This window comes from Anarhichas minor, unplaced genomic scaffold (assembly GCF_050575085.1).
Source record: "Anarhichas minor isolate MPS153535 unplaced genomic scaffold, ASM5057508v1 ptg000027l, whole genome shotgun sequence".
NCBI classification, from domain to species: Eukaryota; Metazoa; Chordata; class Actinopteri; order Perciformes; family Anarhichadidae; genus Anarhichas; species Anarhichas minor.
Genome location: NW_027466473.1, coordinates 24,146,040 through 24,158,442, shown reverse-complemented (window position 1 = coordinate 24,158,442; position 12,403 = coordinate 24,146,040). Strand labels below are relative to the sequence as shown.

Sequence of the window (12,403 nt, the reverse complement as noted above, 5' to 3'; positions counted from 1 at the left end):
GAAAATACTTTGAGTTAAGGTTTAAGTAGGATTTATACATCTGTGTGTGTGTGAGAGACAGGTCAAGTGTGTGTGTGGGACAGGTCAAGTGTGTGTGTGGGACAGGTCAAGTGTGTGTGTGGGACAGGTCAAGTGTGTGTGTGGGACAGGTCAAGTGTGTGTGTGGGACAGGTCAAGTGTGTGTGTGGGACAGGTCAAGTGTGTGTGTGGGACAGGTCAAGTGTGTGTGTGGGACAGGTCAAGTGTGTGTGTGAGACAGGTCAAGTGTGTGTGTGAGACAGGTCAAGTGTGTGTGTGAGACAGGTCAAGTGTGTGTGAGACAGGTCAAGTGTGTGTGAGACAGGTCAAGTGTGTGTGTGAGACAGGTCAAGTGTGTGTGTGAGACAGGTCAAGTGTGTGTGTGGGACAGGTCAAGTGTGTGTGTGGGACAGGTCAAGTGTGTGTGTGGGACAGGTCAAGTGTGTGTGTGGGACAGGTCAAGTGTGTGTGGGACAGGTCAAGTGTGTGTGAGACAGGTCAAGTGTGTGTGAGACAGGTCAAGTGTGTGTGTGGGACAGGTCAAGTGTGTGTGTGGGACAGGTCAAGTGTGTGTGTGGGACAGGTCAAGTGTGTGTGTGGGACAGGTCAAGTGTGTGTGTGAGACAGGTCAAGTGTGTGTGTGGGACAGGTCAAGTGTGTGTGAGACAGGTCAAGTGTGTGTGAGACAGGTCAAGTGTGTGTGAGACAGGTCAAGTGTGTGTGAGACAGGTCAAGTGTGTGTGAGACAGGTCAAGTGTGTGTGAGACAGGTCAAGTGTGTGTGAGACAGGTCAAGTGTGTGTGAGACAGGTCAAGTGTGTGTGTGAGACAGGTCAAGTGTGTGTGAGACAGGTCAAGTGTGTGTGAGACAGGTCAAGTGTGTGTGAGACAGGTCAAGTGTGTGTGAGACAGGTCAAGTGTGTGTGTGAGACAGGTCAAGTGTGTGTGTGAGACAGGTCAAGTGTGTGTGTGAGACAGGTCAAGTGTGTGTGTGAGACAGGTCAAGTGTGTGTGTGAGACAGGTCAAGTGTGTGTGTGAGACAGGTCAAGTGTGTGTGTGAGACAGGTCAAGTGTGTGTGAGACAGGTCAAGTGTGTGTGAGACAGGTCAAGTGTGTGTGAGACAGGTCAAGTGTGTGTGAGACAGGTCAAGTGTGTGTGAGACAGGTCAAGTGTGTGTGTGAGACAGGTCAAGTGTGTGTGAGACAGGTCAAGTGTGTGTGAGACAGGTCAAGTGTGTGTGAGACAGGTCAAGTGTGTGTGTGAGACAGGTCAAGTGTGTGTGAGACAGGTCAAGTGTGTGTGAGACAGGTCAAGTGTGTGTGAGACAGGTCAAGTGTGTGTGTGTGAGACAGGTCAAGTGTGTGTGTGTGAGACAGGTCAAGTGTGTGTGTGTGAGACAGGTCAAGTGTGTGTGTGAGACAGGTCAAGTGTGTGTGAGACAGGTCAAGTGTGTGTGTGAGACAGGTCAAGTGTGTGTGAGACAGGTCAAGTGTGTGTGTGAGACAGGTCAAGTGTGTGTGTGAGACAGGTCAAGTGTGTGTGAGACAGGTCAAGTGTGTACTGTAGTTCAAACTGAAGCAGCATAATTATAATAATAATAATAAACAGATTAAAGTTGATATAAACCGTTTCCAGCATTATAAAATGATGAACGGTAGCTTTAACCTGGAGGAACATTGAAACGTTTAAGTTTGTAACAACATTCCTGATGAAATGAACTCGGCGAGGTTTTCTGCTTCTAATAAAAACAATAAAACAAAAATAAAGCGTTGGGATCTACGTTTACTGTGAACGACGTCAGACGACCTGAACCGGACTTATTGTTGTCGAGTAGAAGCTACGATCCGAGTAGTCGACTTTAAAGTTCAGCATTCTGAAACGCACAAAACTTTAATGGAAATATTTCACTAAAGATTCGTGTTTCAGGAACACACAACGGCGTAGTCGGGCCGTTTAATAAATGAATATAAAAACCACAGAGAGGTAATATTCAGAGATGATCTCAGAAGAGTTTTTAGGGAATAAAGTCACAAATTTAGCCGGCGTCTGAATTTGGTTGCTCCTAAAAGTTGTCGTTACGTTTTCTTTCATGCTCTTTATGAACATAATCTCAGGTGTGTCAGTGAGGACGAGGAGGATGAAGATGAGTGTGGATGGGCGCAGGCTGCTCTACCTGAGCCTGTGGCGCCACCAGCTGCTGGGAGGGGGGCCTGCTGGGAGGAAGTGACATCGTCTTCAGCTTCTTGGGGTCGGCTTTGAGCGGGACGTCCTCCTCCTCGTCAGAGTCCTGGAGGCCATATTTAGAGAAATGGGCCACCTGAGACAGAGAGAGAGGGGGAGGAGTCAGTTACACCTGAGACAGAGAGAGAGGGGGAGGAGTCAGTTACACCTGAGACAGAGAGAGAGGGGGAGGAGTCAGTTACACCTGAGACAGAGAGAGAGGGGGAGGAGTCAGTTAATTTTTTTATTAATTATACTATATTAATACCTTTAATGGGGAAATTTGTCTCTGCATTTGACCCATCCCTGTATATAGGGAGCAGTGGGCTGCCAATGACAGGCGCCCGGGGAGCAGTTAGGGGTTCAGTGTATTGCTCAGGTACACTTCGACACATGACACGTCCCAGTCAAGGATCGAACCGATGACCCTGCGGTTAAGAGAGTTGTCTGGTAACCGCAGGGTGATCGGTGAGCCATGGTCGCCCCCAGAGAAAGAGCGAGAGGGAGGAGTCAGTTACACCAGAGCGAGAGGAGTCAGGGGGCAGTTACACCTGAACAGCACAGAGCTCGAGGTAACTATCTCAGCCATGTTTGAATCAACAACTCGATCTGTAACTGCTGAACAGAAACAATCTTAAAAGTATATCACGTAACATGAACTACTTGTGGAGGTGAACACGTCACCGTTCAGAGTGATTTCTACTGACCTCGAACACCCAGGATCCGGTCTCAGCTCTGTACTCCAGGAAGCGAGCTCCCTGTTTGCGCGATGCTTTCTCCAGCCGGCCCTCGTAGTTCATCTCGGTGAGGCGCTCGGGGCTCCGGATCTGAGTGCAGGCCGTCTTGTCGTTTGGCCAAACGCCGTCCAGAGTCACCTCGGCTCGCCTGCGACCACACGGAGTGGAAACAAGGAACCGGATCAGGACAGGAAGCGAATAGACGGCGTAACATCTGTAGACAAAACCACCGTCCCTCACCTGTTTAGCCCCTCCCCCTCCAGAGGCTTGTTTTTGTCGTCCGGGTACACGATGACCTCTTTGCGTCTGAAGTGCACGATCTCGTCGAGGTTCAGCGCCGTCACGTTCACCTCGCCGGGGAAGAAGATGGAGCCGTAGCCTGTGAGGGCCAATCGGAGCCGAGCGGTGAGACACTCGCGCTTTAACCTCTCACACGTTGAGAAGATTTCATTAAACTTCGATGTTGTGAGCGGACGTTACCTTTCCTGCCGACGGTGAAGTTGTCCACCACACAATCTCCGTTTTCATCCACCATCTCAGCGAGGTCGTCCATGGAGGGGATGGTGTAGTAACCAACGCGGTTCAGAACGATGCCTGAAGGAAACAGAGACATGAGTTTATTCTTTCCTCTTCGTGTCCACATAGCGTCTTCATTTAATCCTTTCCAATTAGAAGAGCGCGTGTGGCCGCCGAGAGGTAAAGCGTCTCTGTGCTGAGCGCTTCTTGCTAAAAAAAGGTGCGTTGTTTTGGGGCGTTTCCGTCTGTCAGACGGAAACGATCATAATAAAGACTGAAAGGCTCATTTGTGGCAGCAGATTGGCCGGACACTGATTAAATCTTGTGCTTTTATCGATGTGTATCCGACCTGCCGGGTGAGGAGACTGCTGGACCTCCTTCTGCTCCTCCTCTCGGTCATCCTGCAGAGACTCGTCCCCCAGAGACACGTCCTCGCTGCTCAGCTGAGGGAGAAATACAACAACAGTTAGAGACTGACCGTGGACACACCGTGGACACACTCCCAGTCTTGGATTCTGAACTCTTGACGTCAGCATCTACAGTTTCTAGGACGATGACGATATGAATATTTGAATATCTCGCCCGCTGACCTCCAGTCCGCCGCTCCTGGCCGGTTTGTGCATGTTGAGGTCGCTGATGGTGTCCTGCAGGCTGGTCTGGACACGGCCCTGTGGGATGGGTTTGGCGATGGGGTTGACGTAGAACTGGGAGACCTCGGGGTCGTCGTCCGTCCGGCTGCTGGAGCCCGCCATCTCCTCCTCCTCCTCCATGTGACTGCAGACAGAGAAGACTGCACTGTTAGCGTGAGACCAACATTCACAGGATCAAGATCACAAAACAACTAATGAACAAACAGTTAACAGTCACGTGTCAGTTTACGTCCACATCCGTCTAAAATGTTGTCACTTCATTATTTTACCCGTTTAGACATTTGTGTTGGATCGTTGTAATTAGCTTTTCTCCCAACAGGTTCAGAGTTTGATTGACAGATGGTTCAACCAATCACCTGCCATGTTGTGTTTATTTAAAGTGCCCGCCCCTTTTCCAAACAGTTTGAATGAGTAACAAACCACCTGGTTGTCGGGTTACGACGGATAAACGTCTCTGAGGCACAAAAATCCATAAAATGTACAAGAACATTTGACCAATGAAGCTTCTAATAAAAGAATGAAGTCAAATAAGCACAAGGGAGGTATTTTCAAAATAAAAGACACCTGATGGTCCATTCTGTCCATCTTCAGAACCGATAACTTTGTTTTTTTAAACAGTTTGGTTAAAATTAGTTGTCAGTTAACTGCACGTGCGTACCTGTGTGCGTACCTGTGTCCGTTCTGTGGGTACTCTGGAGGTGAAGCCAGGTCGTCCGTCTCTTTGCTCAGCGGGCTGCTGTACTGACTGCTGTTCAGGTTCTTCAGCACCAGCTTCTTGATGCTCTTCCTGTGAACACACAAACACGTTGCAGCAGTTTGTTCTGTGACAAACGTTAATTACATTTTATTCTATTACATTTTTTTTTTTTTTATGTATTTTTCCATCTTTATTTAATTATTCATATTTTTTTGTTATTTATATTTCCCCCTCCCTCTTTTTAAATATTGTTTTTTTGTACATGTGTGTATATTGACATATATATTTATTAATAATTATAATACTATTTTTATTGCTATTATTTTGATCAAAAGCCAGTTTTTTGAGGTCTTGTGTTTCTGTTTTGTTAAAAATGTAAAATAAATAAAAAGACTAAAGATAAATAACGCTGACGCGGCGGGTACCTGGGTACGAAGGCTCCGTTGGTGAGCGACGGCTCGTCGTCGTCCAGGCCGTCGAACAGCTGCGACTTGGACGCCCCCGATGACGTCAGCGCTTTGGGGCGGACCCTGGTCGCCGGGCGAGGGGTCAGCTTGTAGTGGGTGGGCGTGGTCAGAGCCTTCTGGGCCGTCGGATTGGTTGGTTTCAGACGCTGTCAGAACACAAGAGGCTGTGATTGGATACTCAAAAAAAGGTTTTTGTTTGTGAATTAATGACGTCCACTTTGATTAAATAAAAGCAGATCACAGCCCGTAATCTAGGAGCAAAGAGGAGCTCGTTACAGCAGCTGTGCTCACCTCCTCCTTCTTCTTTGGGTCTGACAGCGGGTTTCTGAACAGCGGCGAGTCTCCGTACGGCGAGTACGCCAACACGCTGAGCTGCTGCTGGAGCATGGCCTGCTGGGAGGCCGTCCCGCTCGGATCCGTGAGCGCTGGAGGAAACAACGAGGTGAGATGAAGCACAAACAAACTGCAGTAAAACCAGCAACTCCTGAGAGGCAGAATGATGTTTCTGTGAAGTCTGGTGTGTTTGAAGAGAGCGGAGATAAGAGGTGAAGACATTATAAATATGACTCAGATTCTTTAGGAGTCTAGAATATGTCCACAGCAGAACATTACTCCATCTACTGTAGGGGAACTCACACAAACCTCTTCAAGCTGAAGAGATGTTTGTGACTCCTGTTGCTGATTTAACCGAGTAAAAAGATCTTTGGTTCCAGACAGACGACAGCAGAGAGAGACAGAGACCGGTGCTGCTCACCGACAGGTTGCTGTGGAGCTCCAAAGCCCAGAGTATTCGCTCCGCTGTTGAACGCGGACACTCCGAAGGTTCCCATCTGTCCCAGTGTGGCTCCCAGTTTGCCCTGGTTGTTCCCAAACAGAGACGCCTGCCCTGTTCCCACTACACACACACACACACACACACACACACACACACACACACACACACACACACACACACACACACACACACACACACACACACACACACACACACACACACACACACACACACACACACACACACACACACACACACACACACACACACACACACACACACACACACACACACACACGAGATGATTGTCTCTCCTCAGCCTGCTAACTGGCCTTTTTATAAATAATAAATTACTGGTTTCATTTAATTTATCCATGAAAAACACTAAATATTCACCAGCTCTTCTGTTTCACAGGATTTTAAAGAAGACTATTTAATTTTTTACATTTGTGGCCTTTCACGATGAGACGAGTCAGATTTTAAGTTAAGAGTGAAGCTTCAACCAAAAGACGCTTTTTATTACCGTTATCAAAGTAGTGGCTGGTAACAAGATATCACGTTTCATTTCTTTATGTTTCCCATCCTGGTTGTATCCGTGTGTTCATTATCTGATTATATATATATTATTATTTCATCATCTGGTCCCTCCTGGTGTGGTGGATCCAGTACCTGCTCCGAAGCTGGTTCCCAGTGCCGTCCCCAGACCTCCGGTAGCCGCCTTGTTCCCAAACAGACTCCCGGCCGCGGGGTTCGTACCAAAACCTGCAGCAAGCGATAAAACAACAAAGCGTGAATGAAGCGCTGATTCCTGATTCCCGTCTTCCCCCCCATGAACGCCAGACAGACTCACCGAAGGTGGAGGTGTTGGTTCCGGTCCCCAGTGTTAGGGCGGGCTTGTTGCCAAACAGCCCGGTGCCGGTGCCGAAGGACGGGGCGGCGCTGGTGGTGGTGGTGCCGAACCCGGCCGCCTTGTTACCGAACAAACTCTGCTACAAGAGACGAAAACACACGCACAAAAAAAAAAAGAGACACAAAGAAGACGTCGTCACAAACCGTACATCACGTTACTGATCACGTTACTGATCACGGGGCTTGTGGGCAACGGTGTAAACAGGAAGTGGATTGTTGTAGTTTCTGTAACTAATCAACTTATATTAGTAAACATGTCACTTTAACTGTTGTGTGTTTACCGTATTGTACATTTTGATATTTTCTATTTTTAAATGATATCTATTGCATTGTGTTTACTGTTACGCAACAAATCAACAAGACATATTCCTCTGATGAGTAACGAACTAAATGACCCGATTCTGATTCACTCCGTTCCTTTGTTCCAACACTCTTACATAGTGCAGAATATTTGCATAAAACACACAATTCCAATGATACGGAAATAAATGAGCTTAGAGCTCGCGTTCGTCTCTAATATCTATTTTATATTCATGTGAAAACATCTTCAAACTACTGGATTTATTAAAGTTTATAACAAAACTACATTTTACAGATGACATGTGAACACATGATGACATCATTATTTAAGGGCTTTATTCTCGTCTCGTGTGTCTCCGTTAGACTCGTCGTGTACCTGCGTGCCCACGTTCCCAAATCCAGCATTCGGTTGACCAAACAGTCCGGTTCCCGCCCCGAAGCCGGCGGCGGCGGCGGGCTGAGCGGCGCCGAACAAGCCGCCCGCCTGAGGCGCCGCGGCGTTCCCGAACAAACCCTGAATCACAGGAAGCACCGGTGAGACACCGCCACAATAAAAGTCCTCAAGGTGCGAGACGACATGCTGCTTTAAAAATGGCAGATTTAAAAGAAATCACTCTTCTTTTTCTTCTTCTGTGGTGTCACACTAAGGTTTGTTTTTATATTTATTTCTCTGCATGCAACCTGTTTAACAGTAAAATCACACTAATGAGTGGAGGTCTACGGGACCGACCCAGTTTAAATACATTTCCCTTCATATTCCTTTAAATCTCACGGTTTCACAACGAGGTTCTAACTTTGACTTTATATCATTAAGCTTTTTACACTTTCTTTACTCAGAAGTGTCGTTTTATTCAACACTAGTTCAAACTTCTCAGTGACAAACAGGACGTTCGTGAGCGTTTAACACTGAATTAAAGATCTTTATAAAAGTGTATTCAAACTGAACTAATGAGACAGACAGACAGACAGGCAGGCAGGCAGGCAGGCAGGCAGGCAGGCAGACAGACAGACAGACAGACAGACAGGCAGACGTATATCTATATACTGGAGACTGTTGGTCCTCACCATGCTGCTGGTGTTGGCCTGTCCCATGGTGTTGGTGTTTCCGAAGGAGAACCCGGTGCTCGGTGTGGTGGTGGTCTGACCGAAGGGCTTGAAGAGGCTGCTGGCCTGTGGGGGGGCCGCCTGACCGAACAGACCACCGGCCGCCGCGCCGAAACCTCCGGCCGCTGCTGCTGGAAGAGAAACAAAGATGGCGCCGATGATTCACCGACACTTTTAACGTTTTCTGATTTGATAATTTAAATGATTCCTACTCACGTGCAGCTCCGAAGGTGGTCTTGTTCTGCCCGAAGGAGAAGTTGGTGTTGGGAGCCGTGGCGCCGAACAACCCGGTGGCGGCGCTGGGCGTCGCCGTGGCGGCGCCAAACAGCCCGCCGGTCGGCGCCGCCATCGGGTTGGTCGGGCCCTTCCTGCCCGCCTGGTAGTCCTCCAGCCTCAACTCCTGCAGGGAGAGAATAATGGCAGGAGGGAAGTTTACACCAACAGCTGGATATTCTCAGTTTACCAGGTGTACCTGAATGCACCACGACGGTGGTGGAGATTCAGACTGCGGCTGAAATCACAGCCGAGCTCCGTTTTCTTTGCCGTCTCTAAATCTTTTTTCCGGTCAACAACGAGCTCGTCGTCCTCAAACACACTCACCTCCAGGGACTTGTTCTCGTACTCCTTCATGGCCGTGATGCACTGGTGCTTTGTGTTGATGCTGGTGGTCACACCGGCCTTCACCATGGTGTCACTTCCTGTTGGAGGCTGAAGGAACAAAAGAAGTGCGACGGTGAGTAAAAAGTACAAACGCGCGTTTTTGTCTCACTTTCATTATTTACAGGTTTCAAGGTGAAAATGCTCGTTTTGAACATCATTTCACTTTTTCCCCTTTTTGTTAATTTAAAGTTCAACACAAACTTCATATTAATTTACAGAACATTCTTCTAGTGAGGTCGACATACTAACAGGAAACGACACAAGTTTAGTGTTCAAACTGAAACTTTAGATTCAAAGACGCGTTCAATCAAACTTTGTATTCTCAATTAGGTTTCAATGTTTCCTCCATTTATTTTGAGAGTTGCATTGTGGGGGAATAGTACCCCAGCACATCAGGGCCATTGTAGGTTTAAAATATATATATATATGAAATAAGGGGGTAATATTCTGAGAGAAAGACTCTTAGAATCTTATGTCTTGAATTTGCAAGGAAAAGAAACGAGTGAAAATCTTTTTATATTAAAAATCATTTAAACTCCCCTCAATCAGCCCTGGACAGCTCAGTGGTGACCAACATGTTCAAGGTGCATCCTGACCCTGTTTGAATAACCTTTATATAAACTCACGTTGAACTTGACGGTGGTCCCCGGCTGCTGCTGCTGCTGCTGTTGCTGCTGCTGCTGCTGCTGTTGTTGCTGTTGCTGCTGCTGGGCGGCGGTGAACCCCGAGCCTCCGAACAGGGAGGCGACACTACCTCCACCGAACGGGTTGGAGGTGGTGTTGGTCGACCCAAACAGCCCGCCACTGCTGGTGCTGGTCCCAAAGCCTGGAGGACACGATGGGAGGGAGACTTCTTCAAACGTTCAGACGTTTCATAAGATAAACAAATCAAAAACGACAACGGGACTGAGCAGTGTGCAAAACAACGGGAGCATTGGACGTTTGGTTAGAAGGAACTTGTTTTCTATAGAAACACACGAGCATCTTATATCACATCTTTAGTTCTCATCTCATGACGAACAGCAGCCGTGTGAGGTCCCTATTGGACGACCTGAAAGAGACCCTAAGCGGTGGCGTGTGGAGGGTTCTCACTTCCAAACGAGGTGGGTTTGTTGGCCCCGAAAGCATTGCTCGGCTGGGAGAAGAGTCCGCCGCTGGCGCCCGTTCCGGTGTTGCCAAACAAGCTGGTAGAGGTGCCGGTCGCCGCACCAAAACCAAAGCCGGTGTTGGGGGCGGAAGCCGCCGGCTGGCTGAACGTACTGGACCCAAACAGACCGCCTGCAGGAAAGAGACCAGGACCGATTAGTGTTGGATACAGTCGTCCTGTGTTTTAAGCAACTACTTGTTTCTTTAATAAAGAGTAAGAAATGTAAATGGTTGAAGCAGATGTCTTTTTCAGCAGGTAAAACACTACGTCCCCAGACAGGAAGTGCTCACTGAGTAACTGAACACCACAAACATCAGTTTACAAGAGCAGACGAACCAGGTTTATTCTGCGTGGGACCAAACAGTCCCCCGGTGTTGGCCGTGGCCCCGAACGCTGATGTCCCGAAGCCTCCCGTCGCCCCAAAACCTGCGTCTGTAGACGACACAGACGGATGATTTAAATCTTCAGTCACCAGGAATACCGAAACAGACCAGATCAGATATTAACCAACAGGTTTAGTCTGTCCACTCCATGGAGAACCTGATGGTGCATGTGTGAATGCCACAATGTTTACAATCAGCATTAACTAACTAAATTCTGGTAAGATGTGTTTTTAAAGAGTTTCCTGGAGGAAGAAATACAATTCTATTTATTTTGTGTAGCCCAAAATCACCAGTTCTCCTCAGAGGGCTTTACTATCTGTACACACACGACATCCTCTGACCGTCACATCAGAACAGGAAAAACTCCCCAAAAAACTCTTTAACGGGAAGAAAGAAGAGGAAGAAACCTGAGAGAGCAACAGAGGGGTGACCCCTCTATGAGGATGAAGTGCGATAGATGTCATGTGATTAATGAGAGAAGTCATTTAGAGAACGATCTCTGGGCTCGGCCTGGTGCTGCTGTAGGTTTGAATCCCAGAGAATAAATAAAAACAACTTACTTTGTTGTCCAAAGGTCGACGAGGTGCCGAACCCCCCCGTCCCTCCACCGAAGGGAGTACCGAATGACTTGTTGAACATCTTGCCCTGCTAGCAGGACCGCATAGGTCTTCTGTGTGGAGACAAACACTTTGAACAGCTGCATTCATAAAGCTACGTTTATATCCGGCAGTAAAACAATTCACATTTAGAAAAACGGTCCTCTTTGGATGCCGCATCAAATCAGATTATAAACACTTATGTTAAATCTGAAAGATTGAATGTAAGTTTTGGCGTTTCTTCAGACATTTAACCTTCTAATCCAAACAGTTCCTTGATTAAAAGAAAGAATCTCTTGAAGAAACAAATGGCGTCTTTGGTAAAGCCAAGACAGATTTCAGTGTGCTGCATTAATGAGTTTGTTGCATGTTAACTCCTTTGTATCCCGTGTACTTTAATCTACATTAATACATCACATTCTATAAGATCATCATGTTTGTAGCATCTCTGTCCTGTGAGAACCTCGCATCTCTAAAGAGAAAGTGTTCAGCTTTGTGACGCTGCATTTTACAGCTGATCAGAGAAGCTTTTTAAAGAGTTTATTTAGCTGAAGAACGAGGGTTTCATCAACACATAAAGGAAACACTCGATGAGATGTAGTAAAAAGTACAACATCTACCTCTGAGATGTAGTGGAGGAGAAGTATTAACTAGCAGTAGTTTTTACTTAAATGCAGTAACCTACCTATGTAGAAGTACTTAGTTACATTCCACCACTGATGTAAACTTTTGAAACTGAAGCTAGGAACCATTAGCATGATAAGCGAACACTGACTTAGCATAGCTAACGAGTCAGCTAACAACATGTTAACTAACGTTATATTAATGAACACACATCTATCAACTCTTCCACATTAATGATTACATGTTTCACTCAATATAAACATTCTACTACTGGACGTTCACCACGTTGCGGACAGTTTGCTAGTTAGAAGTTACGTGCGTCAAGCTAACGTTAGCTAGCTAGCTCCGTGGCTAACTACTTAGCGTCGCTACGTAAAACGTTAGCAAAACAAAAGGAAGACAAGCAGAAGAACAAACGTCAGTTCCACAAACATCTACCTGTAACAACGTTGCTGTGGATGTTCGGTTCTTTATCGACCTTCCTCCCACGAAGATAAAGCAGAATACTGAACAATAAAAGCTTCTTTAGCTAAACATCGGCATAGCCGCGATAGCTTCGTCAACGAGGGAAAACTGACGGACAGGAACGTCACTACGCA

The 12,403-nt window shown here is 47.0% G+C and overlaps 1 protein-coding gene across 7 annotated transcripts in view; it reads right to left on the bottom strand.

Moving 5' to 3' along the window:
• The window catches only part of nup98 (nucleoporin 98 and 96 precursor), a 20,449-nt gene extending 8,046 nt beyond the window's left edge, over nucleotides 1-12,403 (bottom strand). The window contains exons 1-21 of one of the 7 annotated variants that reach the window (XM_076102570.1): nucleotides 12,243-12,403; nucleotides 11,145-11,254; nucleotides 10,538-10,633; nucleotides 10,147-10,332; nucleotides 9,681-9,907; nucleotides 8,995-9,102; nucleotides 8,611-8,794; nucleotides 8,356-8,525; nucleotides 7,667-7,804; nucleotides 6,932-7,070; nucleotides 6,751-6,843; nucleotides 6,061-6,201; nucleotides 5,598-5,731; nucleotides 5,265-5,452; nucleotides 4,801-4,929; nucleotides 4,083-4,266; nucleotides 3,842-3,935; nucleotides 3,457-3,570; nucleotides 3,217-3,355; nucleotides 2,947-3,124; nucleotides 2,193-2,336 (exon numbers count right to left, since the gene is read on the bottom strand). In XM_076102570.1, coding sequence (XP_075958685.1) covers nucleotides 2,193-2,336; nucleotides 2,947-3,124; nucleotides 3,217-3,355; nucleotides 3,457-3,570; nucleotides 3,842-3,935; nucleotides 4,083-4,266; nucleotides 4,801-4,929; nucleotides 5,265-5,452; nucleotides 5,598-5,731; nucleotides 6,061-6,201; nucleotides 6,751-6,843; nucleotides 6,932-7,070; nucleotides 7,667-7,804; nucleotides 8,356-8,525; nucleotides 8,611-8,794; nucleotides 8,995-9,102; nucleotides 9,681-9,907; nucleotides 10,147-10,332; nucleotides 10,538-10,633; nucleotides 11,145-11,223 — 2,865 coding nt within the window. In that variant the 5' untranslated portion in view covers nucleotides 11,224-11,254; nucleotides 12,243-12,403. The remainder of the gene's footprint in view (nucleotides 1-2,192; nucleotides 2,337-2,946; nucleotides 3,125-3,216; nucleotides 3,356-3,456; nucleotides 3,571-3,841; nucleotides 3,936-4,082; nucleotides 4,267-4,800; nucleotides 4,930-5,264; nucleotides 5,453-5,597; nucleotides 5,732-6,060; nucleotides 6,202-6,750; nucleotides 6,844-6,931; nucleotides 7,071-7,666; nucleotides 7,805-8,355; nucleotides 8,526-8,610; nucleotides 8,795-8,994; nucleotides 9,103-9,680; nucleotides 9,908-10,146; nucleotides 10,333-10,537; nucleotides 10,634-11,144; nucleotides 11,255-12,242) is intronic. The other 6 variants (XM_076102573.1, XM_076102571.1, XM_076102576.1 and 3 more) reach the window with 6 other exon arrangements.